Consider the following 25,944-nt stretch of genomic DNA (forward strand, 5'->3'; position numbering starts at 1 on the left):
CAAAACACTTTTATTGAAATTAACACATCAGTAATGCACAAGAATGCACAAATGATAAAATATACAGCATTAACATTCTTTAGCTTCAGCACTGAGTTTTATAAGGCCAAAGAAAATATCTTTTTCGAAGAGAAAAACCTTCTCCCCTTCACCCTCTCAGCTCTGTTTAGCTACAACTTTTATATTACAGTCTTCAATTATCTTACAGAACAACAACCATTCAAATAAACCCTGAAAGGCAATGTAAATAAGGTGAAAGCAGATTGTGACATAGCAAACAGGGAGACAGTCCTCTTGCACTTTCAAGAAATGAAATTGTCTACAAGGATGACAGTATGGTGTTGTAATGTGGTGCTCAGTTGGGTTTTTAGGCTGGGGTAGCTGGTCTCTGTGTCTTATGTTCCTACAATAAATATTGGAACACTGTATCTCTGGGACTATATTAACATAATAGGCAGCAACTTCTGGGTAAAAGTGAGTTTGGCGCTCCGGGGAACACAGATTGGTAAAACAGTATTTTGATGATGGTTTTGATTGAATTTCTTGCATCTTAGATGAATGAAGACGTTACAAAACAGTAATTATTTTTGAGTGGAATAAGAACAGTTGTAATTAAAAAAACAGCAGCCACTATTATATGGAAAGGTCCAACTACAATATTTTTGTTCATCTCCCTTCAAGGATCCAAACTACTCTTTGCACTTTGTTACCCTCTCGTACTATTGGACAGAAAGGACACTTTTCACCTGATTGACATTTTTTTCTCTAATTTCTAGCTTTCAACCTCTCTTCATTTCAACTTTCTAAATCCTTCTCCATTCATACATCATTGTTTCTTTTAACTTTCCTGTTCCTCCTAAATGTTCTTCATTGTCTGTGCATCCTCATTATGTTGCAACTATGATTTAACATAGTCTTCACTCTAGCTCATTCTTCCTCAGGACCTCAATGCAACTTGTTTGCTCCCCCTGGGCAATCCTTCCTCATACAAACGTCAACTGTTTAAAATCTAAACTTTCAATTGCACAACTATTACTCCTTGATTTCTTCTCTACTTCTTCAAGCTTCGTGTCCTGTTCTGCAATATGGGGCTTGACTCTTCACCTACTCTATTTTTAAAAATTAAGCACCAGAATATTTCTATAGTTAAATAAATCTTTGCACCGTCTCATGTGAAACAGGTTAAGGCTTCCATTGGATCATTCATACCCAAAGATTAAAGCAGGGAAAATCTAGCACTGCATCTCCAACTCCAGTCTCTAAAGCCACAGGAAAGGTCAACATTAATCTAGGAAAAATGAGCTTTCCCTTTCTTCACCTCACCCAAATTCCATAGGTTGAGACAAAGGTGAACGAGGGCAAGAGCTGGAGAAAAACCTGTTGGTTCCCTTAAATTGGTTTGATTGTTAAATGTCCTTGTATTCTTTAAGGAATCTAATAATAATCAGGTTGATTCTTCACCTAGAAAACAAAAAAGGTTAGGCTTCCATGTCTTATTGGGGAGTAAGAAACTGTTAATTTTTTCTAACTACACCTGTTCATGCTCCAGATCACTGCAACACCGCTCAGCCAGATGGTTAATTATCTTATTTAGTTGGGGACTGAAAGATTTTACTCCAGAATATGTAATATGATCGTTCTTTATCTGGGACATTTGGTAGGGTTCTGGTGGGTATCTGCGCCTGGAAGATTCTGCTGCACATCAGACAGGATACTGCAGATAACTGAGTCTTGGCCTCTAATATGCCGTTACTTTCAAAGGAGGCTGCGATGCTCAGTTTGCTGCACCAATTGCAATGATTCTGGAAGAACTTCCAGGACCCGAAATCGATATCAGAACTCCTAAATGAACTTTTCAGAGTGCCCTTGTGGCACTTCCTTTGACCAACATGAGAGCCCACCACAGACTCAAGCTCTCCATGGAAGAATCGCTTTAGTGAGTGAGTGCCAGGCATTCTAGTTACAAGATTTGCCCAAATCAGTGATGACTGTCTCAATATTGGTTAGCACTGCTGTTTCACAGCTCTGGGGACCCGGGTTCAATTCCAGTTTTGGGTGACTGTCTATGTGGAATTTGTACTTTCTCCCCGTGTCTGATGGGTTTCTTCCAGGTGCTCTAGTTTCCTCCCATAGTCCAAAGATGTGTGTACTGACCATGCTACGTTGTCCCTTAGTGCTAGGGGGATTAGCAGCGTAAATAGGTAGAGCTTGGGTGGGATTGTTGTTGGTGCAGGCTCGATGGGCCGAATGGCCTCCTTCTGCACTGTAGGGATTCTACGATTCTATAATATGGTGTGGGTGCTTGGCAGGCCAGCTCAAGAGAGCACTTCATCTATTCTACGGATGCTTCCAACGGCAGCTCAAGTGAAAGTGGTTGAGCTATAAAGGAATCTTGGGTCTAGGATCAGAAGTCTAATGGCTAGGTAATAGTAACCAACCTAATATTATTAAACCAGCATTCCAGTGAAAGGTTTGTTTGATTTGTGCTGTATGAAAGGACAGAGAAAGTGCACAGGACTTGGAATGTGCTGACACCAGAAGCTTTGAAACTATTTGGTGAGATATGCCAAATATTTAAATGTCTGCAAACAGCGTCTGATAAAATACATTTTCTCAAGTCTTTCAAAGGCATGGATGTTTATAAAGGAATTGTAACCTTGAAGAATAAAGCTGAGACTCTCCCTATATTTGAAATGTAACTACATAGCACATTGTTACCATACAAGCTTGTATATGACCTTAGCAAAGATCTGACAGAAGACCAGATTTTCCGATTAATTTGCTGCCTTCCATGCCTGAAAGAGAGCCTTTTCTATTTTGATCTCAGATATCAGAAAACTTTCATTTGAGAACTCCTTCTAGGTTCAGGGTGCTTCACATACAAAAATGCTACCCATTCTCGGAATAACTTACTGTCATTTATACAGCTTGAAAAACCACACAGCTCCAGAACTATCCTGCAGAGATGCCATCTCCAGAGTTTATTAAAAAAAAATTAGCAAGAAAAATCAAGTGTCTGAAGTATGCAGGATGTGCTGGCTTACATAAATATGTGCATATGTTATATGGTTCCAAATTTGTTTTTTTTCCTGCCTCATATCCACGGTAGGAAAAAATAGGATATATAGGCGGCACGGTAGCACAGTGGTTAGCGCTGCTCCTTCACAGCTCCAGGGACCTGGGTTCGAATCCCGGCTCGGGTCGCTGTCTGTGTGGAGTTTGCACATTCTCCCCGTGTCTGCGTGGGTTTCCTCCGGTTTCCTCCCACAGTCCAAAGATGTGCGGGCTAGGTTGATTGGCCATTCTAAATTGCCCCTTAGTGTCCTGGGATGCATAGGTTAGAGGGGTTAGTGGGTAAATATGTAGGGACATGTGGATAGGGCCTGGGTGGGATTGTGGTTGGTGCAGACTCGATGGGCCGAATGGCCTCTTTCTGCACTGTAGGATTCTATGATCTAATTTTTGAGGATGTTTGAAAATTAAATTTTTTTAAAAATACATTACATTAAATAGAACAATACAAAAGTTGATGGGTTGAATTTTCCCAGGTGGGTTGCAATCCCGATGTTGGCCTCAATTTCAGATTTGGAACCCAGAAGCAGTTGTGATAGGATGCCAAATGCAAATCTTCCAGAGGCAGCCAATTAATAAATTACTTCCAGGAGCCAATTAGGGACATTAGACATGTTCCAACATCAGGAGATTGGTTCAGTGCAGCGGAGAGGGACAGGGAAGGGAAAAGGGTGGAAGCGGAGAAGGGAGGAAGCGAGGAAGGGCCTCCTGCTGGTAGGCCAACAGGCCTGTAGTTCACTGTTTCCTCTCCCCCCTTTTCTTAAAAAGCAGTGTAGTGTTTGCCAACTTCCAATCTGTTTGAACCATCCCCGAATCCAAGGTATTTTGGTAAATCATAGCCAGCACATCCACTTTCTCTGCAGCTCTCGCTTTTAGAATCAAGAGGGATGGGGGTGAAGAAAGTTGGGGGTGAAGAGGGGAAAGGGAGGAAGCAGGGAAGTGAAAAAGGGAGGAAGTGGGGAAGGGAAACCCCAACTGTCTTCACCCTCACCCTCTTGACCCCCACCCCTCTAAAGTCCCAGGCTGGATTTTAGTCTCTTAAATTTCTCCAATACTTTTTCTCTGCTGTTATTAACTTCCTTAATTTCCTCGTTTTTTATAACCAGTAGATTACTATCAATTTCTGGTATGAAATTTGTGTCTTCTACTGTGAAGACAGACACAAAATATTTGGTCATGATTCCGCAATTTCCTCATTCCCTGCGATACTTTCTCCTGCCTCTGCTTCTGAGGAAGGGTCTAATGTTTACTTTAGCCATTCTTTACCTTTTTATTAACTTATACAGCTCTTATAATTTGTTTTTATATTTCTGGCTAGTTTATTCATATTCTGTTTTTTCCTTTTTTATCAACTTTTTGGTGGCCCTCTACTGGTTCTTAAAACACTCCCAGCCTCAGGCTTGCTACTGTGTTTTGCAAGATTGTAAGTCTCTTCTGTCAATCTAATAGCATCCTTAACTTCCTCAATGTGCCATGGATGGGTCTTCCTTGTCGACATTTTGTTTTTCAATTAAATTGTATTTTTGTTGAACATTTTGAATTGTTTCTCTAAATGTTTCCAATATTCATTTACCTCCACACCTTTCAGTCCATGACCCAATTAACTTGAGCCAGTGTTTCTCTCATTTCTATGCAATTGACTTTGTTTAAGTTTAAGATTCTTGTTTGTGATGTATGTCACATTCAAACTTAAATGGAATTCTCTGGTATTATGATCACTATTTCTCAGTGGACCTTTTACCAACTTAACCCTACTTCATCACACGATACTTGGTCTAAGATTGCTTTACCCTGAAGCAGTTTCACAATGTATTGCTCCAAGAAACTGTCTTGAAAACATTCTACAAACCTATCTCCTCGACCACACTTGCCAATTTGATTGTCTCAGTCTATATGAAGATTAAAGTCCCCCACAATTATTACATTGCCTTTGCTACAAGCTCTAATAATTTATTGGAATTTAATTTGGAAATCCAAAAGGAATGCCCACCTTAGCAGTGGGTACTGTTGCAAACCAGTAAATCAACTTGATTGGCAAGTGTTAAGTAAAAGTAAAAGAAAAGCAAAACACAATGAAAAAAAATTAAACGCATCAAGTGGAAAACAAAAAAAAAGTGTGACCTTGCAAAACTAGTGAAAGCACACAGCAAGAAGACCAGGAAGTCATTTGTGTTGGAGTGATAACATGGAAAATGTGGAACTATCAAAAAATGTTGGGCTGAGAGTTCCTACCTTTATTTATATATTTACTTGAAGGTCTAGTGAGACATAATCACTTCCTTGTGTTTTCTCCAGTGCTGCTTCATTGTAAAATACTGGACAGCATTTCTGGCACTCAGTGGCTGGTACCGGATTTTCTACTTTTGCCAGACAAGCACAGTAAAGGCTTGCAACACCAATCGCAGATTTTTTCTTTTTAACATAATTCTTGATCAGAGCCCGGCCCCGTCCCACTTCTTGTAGATTTTCTTAGTAGTTACTGTCACAGGGTTCCATGAGGGAGCATTTACCCATGTTGGAGGAGAGGAAAACAACAGTAATGGATTAGAAAAATTCTCTCAAGTATATTTACCCTGCATCATTTGTGGCAATAGGTTCAATAGTGGTGATTCTGTGTGGAGAAGCTTAAAGTGTGGAGCCTCGCTAGATTGGAATGCCAGCCAGAGAAACAGCCGTTGGTGATCGTTTAGATTTTAAAAAATCTTTCCACCCACTGATGGCTGTCCCTTGTGATTTCCTGCTCATTCAATCAGCATTCAGCTTATCAGTGATTATTGGCACCTAACAGATCCAATTCAAATGAGTCTCAGTCATAAAGAATAGTCCAGTCTCTCGTTAGCACCACTGGGCAGGCAGTATAACTGCTTGGCCCTATGTGTGCTCTTTATGGAATCTGGTCTCACAGATTCCACTGTTGCCAATGATCTCAAGTTGGCACAGTGGAAGCAATATTTTTCTTAATTGTCAAGGATCCTCCATCGAGCTCTTCATAATTATAATTACTGGATAAATCAATAGGAAGAAAAGAATCATCATCCATGATTTATATAGGCCAAGTATAACAATAAAAGTCTCCTTTCAGATCAAATTACATCACAACAGCATACTAATTAAATCACTCGGTGAAAAATAATCGAGATTTTGATAGTTTTATCAGTTGTCATTATGAAAATAAAAATTATTGACCATTACCTTATTAATATTTATTTTAATGAAATTGTTAAAAGTTTATTTGTAGCAACTTTAAATAAAAAAATAAACAAGTGAAGGTTAAACATCAAGTGATTTTAAACTTTACTCCAATGCACCACTGTTTTTGGGTATCTAACATATTGTTAATATTCTGCTCAAACATTTGAAGAATGAGCTTAAACCAATGAAAGCAACTATTTAACATACTTGTCTAAAACCTGCATTACAATTCTGGTTTTATACCTCCAGTTACTCCCAGTATTAATCTTTAGACAATAGGTTCTTGACAGTCGAAACAAAATGCCAAAACTTCTCCATAAGGAATAAATAAATCTTGCTTTGAGTTGGTTACATTCAAGTTTTTGAACAAAATCCAAATTGTGTTCAATTTTTTATGGAAATTGAATCCAGAGTAAATTGCATCAAATGCACTCTGCAGACTCCACTAATGGCAGCTTGGGTTTCAACAGTGGTGGCTAATACCACAGAAGGTAATAGCAACTGGAAAGAACATTACAAACTCATCCTTTCAAATGTATTTGCCTTTATCGTGTCCCTTGGTGTTCTTTAACTGAAAATGTGCAATATTTAAGGAAATGTTTTCAGAGCTTACTGATCAACATTACGTGGTTCAATCTTTTCTCAAGCCACACGGTGCCAAGGTCCTAATGCACCCTTTTAAAAAGATGGAAAGAAAAAGTAGCAGAGAAAGCAAAAAATGATGAATCCAATGACCCAGTTGACAGAATAAATATAAATGATAACCATGTCCATATCAAATCTCCAGCCACGATTGTCATCCTCAAAATCCAGTCTGTAGGCACCATGAGGGAACTGTCTTCTTGCAACAGGATCGGAATGTCTTCCAAAACCTATGGTGGTACACAACATTTAATGGCATATGGTTCATTACTTTCCGACAGCTGAGTAGCAGCATATCTGGTACATCATCATAAAGAATAACAGTATAAGCCATAAAGTAACAGAAAGTTGCAGTGTTATATTTTTAAAAAGGAACTAACTCAAGTCCCTTAATTCATTTAACGCCAATTTTCAAACAGTAACTGGAATAACTGGTGGTGAGACCCAATATGGTTGGAAACTTGTTTTATTTCTGTAATGCAACTCCAACTCCAACCTAGATTAATGCGTTAAATCCTCTTTGCTGTACGACTTCTATCTAATTTTGTCATTTCAATGCCCCCCCCCCCCCATTGCGTTTATAAACAAAACTCTGGAGAATGCAAGTTCTCCAAGTTAGACATCATTCTGAATTGAAAATATATTGATCTTCTTTCATTGTCCCTGGGTCAAATCCTGCATTTTCTCACCTGACACACTGCAGAAATACTATTGCAACATAAACTATAGCAATCAGGAATGCAGCTCACCATTACTTTTGCAAGGGCAATTGGTGATGGATGATAAATGTTGGCTTAGTCAGCAAACCATCCCATGAACAAATGAAAAAAATGTAAACAATCTTGATGGGAATGGCCAAGCAGCTCAAGCAATGTGATTTTGAGGGCTCATTTGACAGTACATGACTCTGACTTCTGATAAAGGGGCGCTGATGTCTTTCTTGGGTTCAAATTGGCCTCTGGCTTGGTCGATGAAACTTTTTATATTTTTCCTCTGATTAAAACTTTTGTGGTTCCTGAAAGGTTTGCGTTAACTAAATTTTTAACCTGTCGTATGGAGGAGACTGTTCCTAATGTCAGGACACCAAAATTCATGATAAAACTTATCAAAAGCAGCACAGAGCTGATTTGAGTGTAAAAGTGGCATCATTTCCAATCCAGGGGGAAACAGTTAGAAGTGGAGAAGCCGACTGTTTTAATCTGCTGTTGGCTGTTTACCATCACTACCGAAAGTGACAGCCCAACATCTTCTACATTTACATATGGAACTAGCTTAAGTTAACAACCAGTAGCTTCAGCCAATCAAAAACACTGAAATCAGTGCTGGTTGAAATTAAGTGTAGCATTTCCTCCGCCTCAAGCTGTATTTATTGAGAACAGACAAAGCTTTCATTCTGGCTTCTTGCATTCAAATAAAAGGTGACTTCAATGGAACTATAACTAGAGAGAGTTTCTTATTCTTTTCTACCTCAGCTTTTCCAATTACTAGTTTGGAATCTTATCACAATTGCAGGGATAGATTCATTTTAGTGGAACTGATAAACTCCATGAAACAAGAGCAAGAGGACATATATGCTACACACCATTCGAAAATCCCTGTGACCATCAGGACTATTAGGTTCTTTTAGTATTATACACAATTACCATTTCCAATTGTTACCATATAGATGTGTAGAGCTAATTGAATAATACTTGTTAAAGGAACATGGCAGACATGAATCACTCAAGTTTTGTTGTATTTCATTGACAGCTCAACAGAAATAAAGATAAAATACTTAGATCAGTAAGATAGTCAACATCTTTTCCCAAAGATTGGGGAGTCTAAAACTAGAGGGCATAGGTTTAAGGTGAGAGGGGAGAGATACAAAAGGGTCCAGAGGGGCATTTATTTCACACAGAGGATGGTGACTGTCTGGAACAAGTTGCCAGAAGTAGAAGTAGAGGCGGGTACAATTTTGACTTCTAAAAAGCGCTTAGACAGTTTTGTGTGTGAGATGGGTATAGAAGGAGAAGGGCCAAACGCGGGCAATTGGAACTAGCTTAGTGGGTAAAAAAAAAGGGCGGCATGGATATGTTGGGCTGAAGTGCCTGTTTCCATGCTGTAAGCCTCTGTGACTCTATGACTCCTAGTACACTTTAGTGGAGGCAATGGCATTGTCACTAGTCTAATAATTCAGAGACCCGGAGTAATGCTCTGGGGACCAGGGTTCGAATCCCACCACGACAGATGGTAAAATTTGAATTCAATAAAAAGTCTGGAATTATAAGTCCAACAATGACCATGAAACCATTGTCAATTGTTAGAAAAACCCATCTGATTCATTAATGTCCTTTAGGGAAGGAAATCTGCCGTTGTCACCTGGTCTGGCCTACATGTAACTCCAGATACAAGCAATGTGGTTTACTTTTCTTTCTGAAATAGCTTAATGAGCCACTCAGTTCAGGGGCAACTAGGGATGGGTAATAAATGCTGGCCCAGCCACTGATGCCTATGTCCCATGAACGTATAAAAAAAACTGAGCTACAAAATTAATGCATTATTTAGTAAGAGCTCAGGCTTACACCAAGCTCTGAAGACAAAAGGTGCAATTTTATTAGCCCTGTCTGCCAGAAACAAATATTGGAAATTTAGGTATGCACTGGCCACAGCTTTCTGAGCATAATGCTTGGAAAGCAAGCACCTAGCATCCCATTGAGCGCTATAGGTGGGCTCGACCCTCTGTTAGCAATTCATAAAAATCACCCCAAAAAAATGTCAAGTTGATCCCAACTGTCATTTTCTAGTCACCATTTTTTTCAAATACCATAACTAACACTTCAGAAGGATTCGTTAAGCATTGATAATAATGGTCTGATATTGGTCCCTACCCTCCATCATAAGGTCAGAAGTGTGAATGTTTGCTGATGAATACACAACATTCAGCACCATTCCTGTCCCTCCCGAACAACACTTGGATGTTACAACAGCACATGGACGGCAGTGGTTCAAGACAGCTCACCACCACCTTCTGAAGGGCAATTAGGGAAGGGCAATAAATGCGGGCCAGCCGGCGATGCCCATATCCCATGAAAGAATAAAACATGTTGAATAAATTCCTCATGAGGAACGTACACATCACATAAAAATTAAGTTCCTTTGAAGTAATGTAGGAAAGCTGTCAAAAGTATTTGCCATTTTAGTGTAATCAGTGAAGGTTATAACAGTTCATTTTCTTTGCTCAGACACAATTACTACTGTACACGTTTATCTTTAAGGCATTCATTAAAATTTAATTTCACTTTGCACTAGATCTTATCAATTTTTATTAATAAAATGACAAGTATTGATTGCAATGATTTTAAAAGTGGTATGTATGAATGTATCTATATTCATTTCGTAAATGATCAGTTGACATTTTCATGTAATAGTGGTAACTCAATATCAATAACAAAGCTTTCATTATAATTTGCATCAAACAGAACTGCATAAAGCTTCATACATAGTATCTTCCTGCGTTGTGAGCTCGATTTTAAGCAACCTACTGAAACCCACGGAGTTGTACCAAACTACTATAAAGTCTACAAAAAGGACTGAAACCAGACGCATCACCGGAAATGGCAACCTAGCCTTGTTGACCTTGCAAAGTCCTTGTTACTAACATCTTGGGACTTGTGCCAAAATTGGGAGAACTATCTCACAGCCTAATCAAGCAACAGCCTGACATTGTTATACTCACGGAATCATTCCTTACAGATAATGTCCCAGACATTATCATCACTATCTTCCTGCCCCACCAACAGGACAGACCCACCAGAGGTAGGAGCATAGTGGTATACAATCAGGTGGGAGTTGCCCTGGGAGTTCTCAACATTGAAACTCAACCACATGAAGTCTCATGACATTAGGTCAAAAATGGGTGAGGATCTACTGCTGATTGGCATCGACCAGCACTTAAAACGGATGAATCAGTGCTCTGTGTTGAGCACCACTTGAAACACCGAGGATGGCTAGGTCACAGAATGCACTCTGGGTGGGGGACTTCAATATCCATCACCAAAAGTATCTTCATAGCATTAGAACAGACCAAGCTGGCCAAATTCTAAAGGGCATAGCTGCTAGACTGAGTCTGTGGCAGGTTGTGAGGGGGCTAACAAGAAAGAAAAAGCAATTTGACCACATCCTCACCAGTCTACCTGTACTGGAAGTTCTGTCTTCACATTGAGGATACCCTTCATCGAGTTGTGTGGCACTATCATTGTGCTAATCAGGAAAGATTTTGAACAGATCTAACAACTCAAAACTGGGCAGTCATAAGGTGCTGTGGGCTACCAGTGGAAGAAGAACTGTAAACAACAACAATCTGTAACCTCATGGTCTGGCATCTCTCCAGTCTACCATTACCATCAAACCGGTGGATCAATGCTGGTTCAATGAGCAGTGCAGGAGGGCATGCCAGCAGAGCACCAGGCTACACCATATGGATTGCTGTGGTTCAAGAAGGCAGCTCACCACCTCCTTCAAGAGCAATTATGAATGGGCAATAACATTTTTGGTCTAGCCAGTGTTGCCTGCATCTCATGAAAGAAGGCTACTATTCCAGGACTACAGCCACTGAGAATTTAAGAACCTTATTTTGATGCCTGTCACGAATAGGAATACAGTATCAACAATCAGCGTTCAAATTAAATTAAATTAAAAGGAAAATTGCACAATTTGGTCATTACACAAGAAACTGGTTAAGCAGATTTAATTGTAAAGATAGAGTAGAATGAAAGCACAAAATAACAAAGATATTCTTGGATGAAGTGAATGAGTAAATGGATTTCAATGGAAGCAAATGTAAAGTAATCCACTTTGTTAAATTTATTTATTAGTGTCACAAGTAGGCTTACATTAACACTGCAATGAGGTTACTGTGAAAATCCCCTAGTCGCCACACTCCGGCACCTATTCGGGTACACTGAGGGAGAATTTAACATGGACAATGCACCAAACCAGCACATCTTTCAGATTGTGGGAGGAAACTGGAGCACCCGGAGGAAACCCACGCAGACAAAGGGAGAACGTGCAAATTCTGCAGACATTTTTTTGCATCTAGAATGATGGAACAGAATACTTTCTAAAAATTGAAGAAAACTAGAAACAGTGGAAATCCACTGGGGGAGGGGTCCAGGTACATAGGCCATTAAAGGTAAGATAAAGAAAATAATCAAAAGGCAAATAGAATGCTGGGTTCTATATAGTGAAGACTAGAATGCAAGGGGGTAGAAGTCATACTTCAGCTATACAAAGCCTTGTTAAGGTTGCACTTGGTGTGTTGTGAGCAGTTCTGGACATCAACTCTTTAGAAGGATATAATGATCTTGGAGCGAGCGCAGTGTAGGTTTATCAAATTGTGATATCTGGACTCCGAGTGCTTATGGAAAGCATGGGAATCAAATCAGTAGGTCTCATTCCTTTGGCTCAGCTAAAACTGGGTGGGAATACTGAAGAGAGATTACACAAAATGGTACTGCATTCTCTGAAATGCAAACTGTTAACAGGTGATTTGATTGAGTATTCAAGATATTAAATGGAACAGAAAGGGAAGAGAGACAGAGAAACTATTCCCTGTGGTTGATAACTTAAGGGGAGGGCATTGTTTAAGAATTAGGACCCAATCTTCCAAGAGTAAAATTCGGAAACACTTCTAAAGACGTTAGGTGGGATTCTCCTCCCTCTCCATAATGTGTTTCATGGCGGGAGGTGGTGGTGCGCTGCTCACTGGCGGCAGGCTGTCATAGTCCCACTGTTGTCAGTGGGCTTTCCTGTTGAACACACCCCTACTGCTGAGAAACCAGGGGTGTGCCGTGGGCAGGGCCATAAATTCCGGTTACATGATTGGCAGCAAGATTTCAGCGAGTTGCAGAAGCTTGGAATTCTCTTCCACAAATGGTAATTTTTGTTCCATCAATTGTTAATTTTACTCAAATGTTTGTTATCCAGAAATATTGAGGATTAAAGTAAAGTTTATTAATTAGTCAGAAGTAGGCTTACATTAACACTGCAATGAAGTTACTGTGAAAATCCCCTAGTCGCCACACTCTGGCACCTGTTTGGGTACACTGAGGGAGAATTTAGCATGACCAATCCTCCTAACGTACACATCTTTGGACTGTGGGAGGAAACCCATGTAGACATGGGGAGAACATGCAGACTGTAGACAGACAGTAATCAAAGCCGGGAATTGAACCCGGGTCCCTGGCGCTGTGAGGCAGCAGTGCTAACCACTGTGCCACCGTGATTATGGGTCAAAGGTGGCTATATGGATTTCAGTTCCAGATTAACCATGCTCTTATTGAACGGTGGTGAAACAGCCTGTTCCTGTTCTTATAAAAGCTCATTTCTTTTTCCAGACATTTATCGGTGTCATCTTTATGTTGTTGTTCTGACACATACATAAAAATCCTTTTGGAATGAATTACAGAAATTTATAAAATTGTTATTTTATAACACGGCAGCACAGTGGTTAGCACTGCTGCCTCACGGCAAGAAGTTTAACAACACCAGATTAAAGTCCAACAGGTTTATTTGGTAGCAAAAGCCACACCACGCCAGGGACCAGAGTTCGATTCCCGGCTTGGGTCAGTGTGTGGAGTTTGCACGTTTTTCCCATGTCTGCGTGGGTTTCCTCTAGGCGGACCGGTTTCCTCCCACAGTCTGAAAGACGTGCTGGTTAGGTGCATTGACCCGAACAGGCGCCGGACGGTGGCAACTAGGGGAATTTCACAGTAACTTCATTGCAGTGTTAATGTAAGCCTTACTTGTGACTAATAAATAAACTGTATTTTTAACAATGCAGTATCTTTTATTTTGGTGGAACAGACACCGAAATCTTGCTGCTGTTCATGCTGTCGGGATCTTGCGGACATTTTAAGAGTTTATTCAAAGACTTGCTTTTGAGTGAACTGTGTTAAAAAAAAGAGCCACAGCTTAGCAAAAACCCTACTCCAGTATTTTTAGAACAAAAAGATTTAAGGATATGAAAAACAAATTTGGTGATATCAAGACATCCCATAGCTAAGTAAACAACAGAAATAGCACTATATTATGTAATGCTGTGGGATCTCTGCTCAGTCACCAAAATTAGAAGTGTCCTGTTGTTATAGCCATATTTGTCAAATATGATATCCCTTAAGGGGGAAAAAAATGAGTGAAGCAATCTACTCAATGCATTAGATTGATACAAAGAAAAGTTCTTAAATTGTGTACAAATGAACAAATAACCTGTGAAACCTTGCTGCAGGAAAGAGCAGAGGACTTCTTACATAATTTAGAAATTAGAGGGCGGCAGCTGTTCTTCACACTCATGCGTGACTTACCAAGAATCAGAAATAGCTCAAAGGAATTTTCAGGCAGATACGTGGTGAAGTAAAAAGTTGCAGCACACGCTGGACTTCAGGTTTTGTCATGAGATATTGTGATGTCAGTTTATTGCAATAAAAATTCAGCACTCCTTCAAAAGACTCTTAACAAATAATTTAATTTAGACATCTGCTGAACAAATGATACAATTTTGGACACTTGTGGCCATAGGCAAGACAATGTATTCTTGCAACTTTTAGAATCTCCAAAAGGCTTAAAATAGTTTTTTCATCCATTTCAAAGGTTTCCATGGTGGAAGAGGGGAGACTCAAAATCAAAGGAAAGCAAAGCACATTTGAAGTGGTAATATGGGGATTCCACAGAAGATGCCAGTGCACAATGGTTGCCAGGAAGTTTTTTTAAAGTTTATTTATTATTGTCACAAGTGGGCTTACATTAATACTGCAATGAAGTTACTGTGAAAATCCCTAGTTGCCACACTCCGGCACTTGTTCGGTACACTGAGGGAGAATTTAGCGTTTGTATTCATTTGTACACAATTTAAGAACTTTTCTTTGTGTCAATCTAATGCATTGAGTAGATTGCTTCACTCATTTTTTCCCCCTTAAGGGATATCATATTCGACAAATATGGCTATAACAACAGGACACTTCTAATTTTGGTGACTGAGCAGAGATCCCACAGGATTACATAATATAGTGCTGAACATAATGCACCTAACCAGCATGTCTTTCAGACCGTGGGAGGAAACCAGAGCACTCGAAGGAAACCCACACAGACACGGGGAGAACGTGCAGACTCTGCACAGAGAGTGATCTAAGCCGGAAATCGAACCCGGGTCCCTGGCACTGTAAGGTAGCAGTGTTAACCACTGTGCCACCAGGCTTAAAATTGTTCTTCATTACCTGCAGGAATTGGGAACAGCTCAATGAAAATGACATGTTCAACAGTACAATGATTCAGGAAGGTGTCCTAGTATTTATCTTGGTATTGCTGTCAACCTGTTCCACAATTTACTACTTGCCCATGTCAAGCTGTGGCAAATGCCAGGATATTATCGCTATATATAAGAATACAGAGGGGCACCTAGCTTTGTGTATGAATACAAGTTAAAACAGTGTGTTCTACATGCATGTCAAGTTGAAACTAGAGAAGATTGAAGATGACCACTGAGCTTTAGCATTACTGGCTTCCAGAAAGTACTAGAACAAATTAGAGCAAAAGTGACATAAAGCATCTGTCCAATTCTTTGCTTTTGTCCTTTTGATCAACTTTATGATCAAAAGGACAAGATCAACTTTATGATCTTTATGCAAATATCATGCTGCTCTACACATCCTCCATAGCTATGTGGGTGCCTCATCCACCAACAGTGCCCATCAGAAAATTCACAGGGTTTTCCATCCAGTCAATTGGCATAATTTCTATTGTACACTGCCAATAGTCAAGGTTTTCCACTTCCAGCATGCACTTAGAAAAATGCCCCTATGAGTTCTACTAATTTCTGAAACAAAATTTATTTAGTTAATCTGCAGTGCGAGTCCAACTGGCATGTAATGTATTGATAATATGGCATTGCCAGAGTGATTTGGGGAGAAATGGAATACACTGGCACAAGTGATCTAGGATTGTGAGGGTCCTAAGGTGTATGAAGTCTCTTCATGGAAAGAAAACTACAGCATCTGGTTCATATAGGGTACAGGCTTGCATACAGAATGTGCAATCAGACCATTGTAAAAGAGACAAGCTCATTAAAATATGCTGAATTTACATTACATGTGGCAGAGAGTTGTGAACTATATCCTTACGCAACAATGGAACTCTTTCTCATTCATACCCATTCCTCAACAGGCTCTTGGTCTGTCACAAGCAATGCACTCAGACTCCCAACAATATTATTTGAATGAGTTGAGCTTGTATTAACGATTGAGGTCAGTTCATTCTTATGCTGGTATGTGGAATACCTGAACAGCAAAAGGAGTGATGGTTTTACATCAGGGTTGTACAACAGCAAAGTAAGCGCTGCTTGAAGGTGCATCTTCAATGCAGCATTACATTAGATCCTTTTCTGTTTGCTAGCTGCAGAACTTTCTTATCTGCTGCCAGGATGCTTGCAGCCAACCTGAAACATGACAGTCAAGGTCGCCAGCAGGCACTAACTCCTTTGAGGCGAGCACTCCTCTGAAAATAGGAACATAGAAAGACAGGAACTGGCATAGGCTAGTCTCTTCAATCAATTAATGAGGTTATGGCTGATCCCAGGAAAAATAGTGATGACATGAGAATATCAGAGAAATCCAACAAATTGGAAGGTTTTATATATTTTTAAAACTACTGGAAAATGTAGGCTGCTTAGAGACAGGGGAAAATTTGGTTGTGTTAATGGAACTAGTGCTTTTGATATGTTGACGAGCGTTTCCTCTTGTGGGAGACTCTAGAACTTGGGGATCACTGTTTAAAGATAAAGTGTCACCCATTTAAAACAGAAATGAGGAGGCATTTCTTTCTCCGAGAGCCATGAGTCTTTGGAACTCTGTTACTCAATTGACAGTGGAAGCAGTGTCTTTGAATATTTTTAAGGCAGAGATAGAGAGATTATTGATAAGTAAGGGAATGAAAGTTTATTGGCAGTAGGCAGTAATTTGGAATTGAGGTAATCAGATTGGCCATGATCTTATTGAATGGCAGAACAGACGCGAAAGGCTGAGTGGGCTGCTCTGCTCCTAATTCTATGTTTGCACATTTTTTTTGTGTCTTTCATTCAAATAGTTAGGTCCTTTGGTTCAAAGAGTAGAACCAAATGAAACATTATACTTTTGAAAATTGGTCATTTAATCTTTTTAAATTAAAATAAGCCTTTGTTGAATTCTGTAATGTTTGCATATTTTCATTGGTTGAGGCATTTTAAAAGTTACTTTTGTTGATAGTTGCAATTACCTACTTGAGACTTTTACACAATTCATTTGTCCGATACTCAGGACGTAATCTTTTCCCGAGCACAGGGTGACAGGACGAATTGTTGGGAGAGCTACTGGAAGGGCATCCGTCGGTTTACACACTTCTCTTCAAGCCATATCTGGGGATTCCCAGGAGAAATTTTATTCAATTTTAATCTTTTTAGGAGTGGTCGCAGCCAGTGCCACAGTATGCATCTATGGTCAGTACATTCCAGGTAATAAAGATGCCTATTTTGAAGGATTAACAACTGTGACAAAATTCTTGTACTTTTATTGAATGGCAGCGTGTAATCAATTATTAGGAAATAATGAGGTTACCGAGTCCTCTCCAATGATTTATTTTCCCTTCTCTCTCTGAGGGTTTCATCATTCAATCATCAATATTCTGACACCAGCACAGTGCGAGGCACAAATTACCATGGTTATACTGGATAACAGCTCTAATTAGCTCATTATTCGAAGGCTACAGGTCATTGCCTCAAAGCTAGCTGTCATAAAAAGAATGCGATCTGTCCTTTCTCTGTCGAACCACATGACAAAATGATCCTCGGGTAAAAGTTAGTAGCATGTAAATGGCAGTTCTTTGAACATCCTTCAAAAAAAATGCTTTTAGACAGCTTGCTTTGTTGCAAATAAAATGTGAAGGCTGAGAACAGGAATGAACGCAACGTATTAGGGGAAATTCTCCTATGTCTGGAGGGAGAATGCATAGGCCCTTTTGTTGGTGCGTGCTCAGACCGGTCTGATTTTACATTATTCACTCCGTTTCTCTGGTGTTAAGGACATAGATCCAGATACATCTCTATTTTTATTTAACATACAAAAATAGAGTAAAATACAGGTTTTCAAACAACAAACCCACGGAGCACAACAAATTTGAATAAGAAAATACTGCTATCTTGGCCATCAACTTCATCCCTCTCCCTGGCAATGGTCTTAGACTGAACAATAAGAGTATACAAATCTCAGGAATTTTAGAATATTAAAACCAATGCATCAACTAACTCATTACTTTTAGGACCCTAGAGGGAAGTCGATCAGGACCAATGCTCACTTTAACTCTTTCAATATCAATAGAAACTCTCCTTATATTTAAAACTATCTTATTTTCATACTGTAATTTTCCCCTAAATTATTAATCTTTTAGTCATTCTGTGCTGTTTCTTATATTCTGTCCATTCTTCTGACCTGCCACCCATCATTGTGCAGTTATATGCTTTTTTTTAAAGTTTGATATTATCTTTAACTTTTTTAGTTAACCACAATTTGTGAATCCTCCCCTTGGAATTTTTCTTTCTTGTTGGAATGTTACTATTATGTGTTCTGAAATATCCCTTTAAATGTCTGCCACTGTATCTCTTTTGACCTATCCCTTAACCTCATTTGCCAATTCGTTTTAGTTAGCTTTGCTTTCATGCCCTCATTTATATTTAAAATATTACTGTTAGATCCACTCTTCCCTCCCTCAAACTGAAGGTAAAATTCAATCACATTGTAATCACTGATACCTAGAGGAGGCTTTACTATGAGGTCATTAAGTAATCCTATTTCACTGCACAATACCAGGTCTAGTAGCCTGCTCTCTGGTTGGCTCCAGAATGTGCTGTTATAAGCAACTATCCCAAAAACATTCAATAAACTCCTCGTCGAGGCTACCTTTGCCCATCTGATTTTTCCAGTCTATATGTGGATTAAAATCCCCCATTATCACTTCACCTACTGGATCAGCTCCCATTATTTCTTCCTTTGTACTCCATCGTACAGGCTTAATATTTTCTTATGTGGCTCGGAGTCATACTTTGTTTTAAAATGGTCCTGTGAAGTGTCTTAATACATTTCATTTGGACGTTAAAAGATAATATACCGATAGCTATAAATTGTTGCTGTGTACATCTGCAGTGTACAACAAAACATTAGATCTAGTAACAATAATGCATAGATCATTAAAAAAAATTAATAAGGCTTAGTATTGAAGTTTTCCCCCTTATCTTTTGAAATATAAAACTTCAGAAGTTGGTTCTGAACAGTGGTGAGAGCTGACGTTATTGTTTGCAAATATCTGAAGCTCTGAATATTGTCTTACCTCCCAAGACTCTGAACAGTCTCCTGCAGCTAGGTAATGGCCACTTTGCACAGCTTGCTTTTTGAAAGCTTTGTCTTCTGGCTAAATACTCCTCAGAGAATAAACTTTTCATGGTATTATTCAACTCTGTAAAGCAGAAAAAGAATAAAGGATATTAAAAGTTGCTGTTAATTAAGAGTTAGGTATGTGTAAATGTCAACCTCTGAAGTAGTCAGTGTTAATTAAAATGTCACACAGAGTCCCCAGCCTCAATTATGTTGCTGTGGAGAGTTGCATGGTGAAGGGAAACCATTTCCCGACTGATTGGAAGGGAAAGACAAAAGGAGCATCGCTCAGGACTACTCTCACCAAGTATTGACGAGCTTTGGAGCAATATTGTGGGAGAAGGGGAAGGTTCAGTAAAATAGTTTCAATTTCTTTTAGGGCTTCCTCAAAGGCTTGGACAGTTAAAGCAATCAGAAGCTGAAACATAGATTTCAACCAGTTTGTGTTCAATTGGTGGCTCTCAGCTGGGTGGTGGTATCTCACTGCAGTTGGCCTAGTACCCCAAGGTTAGAGGGGGAAATGTAGCCATGTTTCAAACTCCTTGTAACCATTCAGTGACATCTGCTGAGAGTGAAAGTATAATTGATGTTGGGAGCAGACAGGACTAAACTCGACTGCAATGCCCTTGCATGGTTAAAAAGCCTGCTGAGATTCATCATTGAGGGTAATTCATGAATAACGGACAATTTGAAAAGGTGAATGTGCAGCTGTACCGAACTAGTAATCAAGTGTTTCAAGAGGAGAAAAAAAAGTAATGAACAGATTCTACAATAATTAAACTAAATTACTTAATGGCTACTCTTAATAAAACAAAGTTAAAGTTCTTGCTTTTGTTTTGGTTACCTTATATTGTCACTGATAGTATTAGAAACATAGATTGTGAAATTCAGTTCTGTCCTGGGGGTACTATTCCGCCTCCAGAAATGGCATCTGCATTGCATGCGCACACATCTGGGCTGGAACTTTCTGGCCGTTCATGCCAGCAGAATCTTAGTGGCGCTGACGGTGCCCATGGAGTTCACGGTGGTGAGGGGGGGCATTGAACAGGAAACACCATTGACAACGGTGGGATCAGACGATCCCGCTGACGGCCAATGGCAGGCCACCTCCACCGCTGTGAAACATGCAGTGGGTTGTGTGGAAAATCCCACCCCCTCGTGTCAAATACACTTTAGCAATTAGAACATGCTCAGGGAGCATTCACAGGAAGTATGCAGAATAGGCAGATTCTGTGAAGTCAATAAACACCTTGTCTATATTTCAAGAATTTCACAAAAACCAAACCACTTTCTCCCGGACATGGATACAGTAGTTTGCACAAACTACAGAATGACTGGGAGAATAAACAGAAGTGACATAGAATCCTTACAGTGCAGAAAGAGGCCATTCAGCCCATTGAGTCTGCACTGACTTCCTAACAACAACTTACCCATGCCCTATTCCCATAACCCCAGACATTTACCCCACTAATTCTCCATACCTATACAATTTTGGACACTAGAGGGCAACTTACCATGGCCAATCTACCTAACCTGCATATCTTCAGAGTGTGGAAGGAAATCAGAGCACCAGGAGGAAACTGATGCAAACACCCAAGGCTGAAATTGCACCTGGTCCCTGGCGCCGTGAGGCTGAAGCGCTAACCACTGTGCCACCGTGTCAACCAGGACAAGATGCTGGAAGAGGGGGAAAGGGGCTCTCAGCCGGAGAGCATATCCTTCCAGAGTTCTCGTGGAGTTTGTCACCAGTATGGAGGTGGAGGGTTTAAACTAATGTGGCAGGGGGATGGGGACCAATGTAGGAAGTCAGAAGGAAGTAGAGTGGGGACAGAAACAAAAGGCAGTAAGGGGAAAAGTGGAAGGCAGAGAAATCAAAGACAAAAATCAAAAAATCATTACATCATAATTCTAAGAGGGCAACACATGCCAAGAAACAAGCCTGAAGGCTCTGTGTCTCAATGCAAAGAGCATTTGTAATAAGGTGGATGAATTAACTGCGCAGACAGTCATTAACAGATATGACGTAATTGGGATCATGGAGACCTGGCTCCAGGGTGACCAGGGATGGTAACTCAACATCCAGGGATATTCAATATTCAGGAAAGATTGACGGAAAGGAAAGGAGGTGGGGTAGCATTGCTGGTTAAAAAGGAGATTAATGCAATAGTAAGGAAGGACATTAGTCTAGACGATGTGGAATCTGTATGGACGGAGCTGCAGAACACTAAAGGACAAAAAATGCTAGCGGGAGTTGTGTACAGACCACCAAACAGTAATAGTGAGGTTGGGGATGGCATCAAGCAGGAAATTAGAGATGCCTGCAGTAAGGGTACAGCAGTTATCGTGGGTAACTTCAATCTGCATATTGATTGGGCTCACCAAACTGATAGCAATGCGACGGAGGTGGATTTCCTGGAACGTATAAGGGATGGTTTTCTTGGCCAATATGTCGAGGAACCAACTAGAGAACAGGCCATCCTCAGCTGGGTCTTGTGCAATGGGAGAGGATTAATTAGTAACATTATGGTGCAAGATCCTTTGGGGAAGAGTGACCATAATATGATAGAATTCTTCATTAACATGGAGAGTAACACAATTAAATCTGAGATTAGGGTCCGGAACTGGAGGAAAGGTAACTTTGATGATGTGAGACGTGCATTGGCTAGGATAAACTGGCAAAGGATACTGAAGGGGTTGTCAGTGGATAGGCAATGGCAGACATTTAAAGAACACATGGGTGAACTTCAACAACTGTACATCTCTGTTTGGCTTAAGAGTAAAATGGGGAAGGTGGCTCATCCATTGCTAACAAGGGAAATCAGGGATGGTGTTAAAGCCAAAGAGAAGGCATATAGGTTGGCCAGAAAAAGCAGCAAACCGGAGGACTGGGAGAAATTTAAATTCCAGCTAAGAAGGACAAAGAGTCAAATTTGGAAAGAGAAAATAGAATATGAGAGTAGGCTTGCAGAAAACATAAAAACTGACTGCAAAAGCTTCTACAGATATGTGAAGAGAAAAAGACTTGTGAAGACAGGTCCCTTACAGTTAGCCGATTATAGAGTGCAGAAAAGATTTACTAGGATGCTACCGGGACTTGATGGTTTGAGTTATAAGCAGAGGCTGGATAGACTGGGACTTTTTTCTCTGGAGCATAGGAGGCTTAGGGGTGATCTAATAGAGGTCTATAAAATAATGAGGGGCATAGATCAGCTAGATAGTCAATACCTTTTCCCAAAGGTAGGGGAGTCTAAAACTAGAGGGCATAGGTTTAAGGTGAGAGCGGAGAGATACAAAAGAGTCCAGATAGGCAATTTTTTCATACAGAGTAGTAGAGGTAGGTACAATTTTGGCTTTTAAAAAGCATTTAGACAGTTACATGGGTAAGATGGGCATAGAGGGAAATGGGCCAAACGCGGGCAATTGGGATTAGCTTAGGGGTTTTTAAAAAAAAGGGTGGCATGGACAAGTTGGGCTGAAGGGCCTGTTTCCATGCTGTAAACCTCTATGACTCTAGTTTGAATCAGGTAAATTCATGATGGGCAACAAAGAGATGTCAGATCAGCTGAGCAAATACTTTGGATCTGTCTTCACTGAGGAGGACACAAATGACCTTCCAGAAACACTGGGGGACAGAGGGTCCAGCATGAAGGAGGAACTGAAGGGGATCCTTATTAGTCTGGAAATTGTAATGGGGAAATTGCTGAGATTAAAACCAAATACGTCCCCAGGGCCTGATGCTCTGCATCCCAGAATACTCAAGGAAGTGACCCTCAAAATAGTGGATGCATTGGTGATCGTTTTCCAGCATTCTATAGACTCTGGAAGAGTTCCAGTGGGTTGGAGGGTACCTAATGTAACCCTACACTTTAAAAAAAGGAGGGAGAGAGAAAACGGGGAATTATAGACTGGTTAGCCTGACATCAGTGGTGGGGAAAATTCTGGAGTCAATTATTAAGGATGTAGTAACTGAGCATTTGGAAAGCAGTGACAGGATCAGTCCAAGTCAGCGTGGATTCATTAAAGGGAAATCGTGCTTGACAAATCTTCTGGAATTTTTTGAGGATGTGACCAGTAGAGTGGACAAGGGTGAGCCAATGGATGTTGTGTACCTGGACTTTCAAAAGGCTTTTGACAAGGTCCCACACAAGAGATCAGTGAGCAAAATTAAAGCTCATGGTATTGGGGTAACGTATTGATGTGGACAGAGAACTGGTTGGCAGAAGGAAGCAGATAGTGGGAATAAATGGTTCCTTTTCAGAGTGGCAGGCAGTGACGAGTGGGGTACCACAGGGTTCAGTGCTGGGACCCCAGCTATTCACAATATACATCAATGATTTGGACGAAGGAATTGAATGCAATATCTCCAAATTTGCAGACAATACTAAGCTGGGTGATAGTGTGTGTTGTGAGGAAGATGCCAAGAGGTTGCAAGGTGACTTTGATAGCTGACTGAGTGGGCAAGTACTTGGCAATTGCAATATAATGTGGATAAATGTGAGGTTATCCACTTTGGTGGCAAAAACAGGAAGGAAGATTATCTGAATGGTAGCAATTTATGAAAAGGGGAAGTGCAACGTGACCTGGGTGCCATGGTGGAACAGTCACTGAAGGTTTGCATGCAGATGCAGCAGGCGGTGGGGAAAGCTAATGGCATGCTGGCCTTCATAGCAAGAGGATTTGAGTATAGGAATAAGGATGTCTTGCTGCAGTTATACAGGGCCTTGGTGAGGCCACACCTTGAATTTTGTGTGCAGTTTTGGTCTCCTAGTCTGAGGAAGGACATTATTGTTATTGAGGGAGTCCAGCGAAGGGTCACCAGACTGATTCCTGGAATGGTAGGACTGACATATGAAGAGAGACTGGATCGACTGGGTTGTACTCACTGGAATTTAGAAGAATGAGAGGGGATCTCATGGAAACATATAAAATCTTGATGGGACTGGACACGCTAGATGCGGGGAGAATGTTCCTGATGTCGGGGAAGTCCAGAACTAAGGGTCACAGTCTAAGAATAAGGGGTAAGCCATTCAGGACTGAGATGAGGAAGAACTTTTTTACTCAGAGTTGTGAACATGTGGAATTCTCTACCACAGAAAGCTGTTGGAGCCAGTTCGTTAGATATGTTCAAGAGGGAGCTGGATATGGCCCTTGTGGTTAAAGGAATCAAAGGGTACGGAGTGAAAGCGGGAGTGGGATACTGAAAGTGCATGATCAGCCATGATCATATTGAATGGTGGTGCAGGCTCGAAGGGCCGAATGGTCCTCTCCTGCACGTATTTTCTATGTTTCTATTTTCCCAAATCTCTTTAGAGTAATCTGTTTCTCTATATAACGGTCACCTCTGGACCCTTTCTAAGGCCTGGATATCCTTCTTAAAATGTAGTGCCCAGAACTGGACACAATACTCCAGCTGAGGCCTAAGCAGTGTTTATATAGGTTTAGCACAACTTTCTTATGTGCTTCTATTTATAAAGCTTTGGATCCCACTTTTTAAACACACAGCTTTAGAATTATCCTGTCACTTTGTGTTTAAACTCCCAGGTCTCTCTGTTCATGCAACTCCTTTACAATTACACCATTTAATTCATATTGCCTCTCCTCATACTCCTTCTCAAAGTGCATTTAATTTCACACTTCTATTAGCATTGCCTTGTGTGTGTAATTGTTAAGCTAGAAAACAAACAAAACATACTTCACCACACCTATACTTCAAAGGCTGAATTAAAGTAACACTTCTAATCAATCAGATATCTTTGTGGCACAAAGATTTTAAGATATGAACGTGTCAAATGTTGGAAATTGCAAAATATCAAATTCAGGTTTACTGTGGGAACTACTGTACTGCCACATACTAACTGCATGTAGGTTGTAGACTGGATGATATCACTAACTGATCAAATAGAACTCTCAGCCCCAGTGGGTATTTACATTATAGATTGAAATGAATAGTCATACAATCAGCAGTGCAGTACTGACATTTTAAGTTTTTTTACTGCTTGAATTAATTACTGTCAATCACTGACTAGAAATGACTGCAATTGCTCAATAGATGTAATTTTTTGAATAGTTAAGCAGGAAATAAAGGCTGGAATTTTCTGTCCATTCACACTAGTGGAATCTTCTGGACCTTTGAATGGCATACTCCCACTGCAGGTTTCCCAGCAGTGAAGGGTGCATTCAGCATCCCGTTGACAATGCCAGGACAGTGGGAGGCAGTGGCATAGTGGTATTGTCACTGGACTAGCAATCCAGAGACCCAGAGTAATGCTCTGGGAACCACGGTTCGAATCCCATCACGGCAGATGGTGAAATTTGAATTCAATAAAACTTTGGAATTAAAAGTCTAATGGTGGTTATGGAACTATTGTTGATTGTTGTAAAAACCCACCTGGTTTACGAATGTCTTTTAGGGAAGGAAATCTGTCATCCTTACTTGGCCTGGTCTACATGTGACTCCAGCTCCACAGTAATGTGATTGACTCTTAAATACCCTCAGGGATGGGCAATAAATGCTGGTCCAGCCAACGACGCCCACATCCCACGAACAAATAATTTTTAAAATTCCACCGCCGGCTTACGGTGGGCAGGCTCCAAGTTTGTGTGGAAAATC

At 40.3% G+C, this 25,944-nt stretch overlaps 1 protein-coding gene across 3 annotated transcripts in view; it reads right to left on the bottom strand.

Annotated features, from left to right (window-relative positions):
- Positions 1 to 25,944, bottom strand: part of rnf180a (ring finger protein 180a) — a 131,038-nt gene continuing 105,094 nt past the window's right edge. For all 3 annotated transcript variants that reach the window (XM_078218232.1, XM_078218251.1, XM_078218242.1), the window contains exons 6-7: positions 19,291 to 19,416; positions 1 to 7,136 (exon numbers count right to left, since the gene is read on the bottom strand). In XM_078218232.1, coding sequence (XP_078074358.1) covers positions 6,943 to 7,136; positions 19,291 to 19,416 — 320 coding nt within the window. In that variant the 3' untranslated portion in view covers positions 1 to 6,942. The remainder of the gene's footprint in view (positions 7,137 to 19,290; positions 19,417 to 25,944) is intronic.

The sequence above is a fragment of the Mustelus asterias genome, chromosome 1 (genome assembly GCF_964213995.1).
Source record: "Mustelus asterias chromosome 1, sMusAst1.hap1.1, whole genome shotgun sequence".
NCBI lineage: Eukaryota > Metazoa > Chordata > Chondrichthyes > Carcharhiniformes > Triakidae > Mustelus > Mustelus asterias.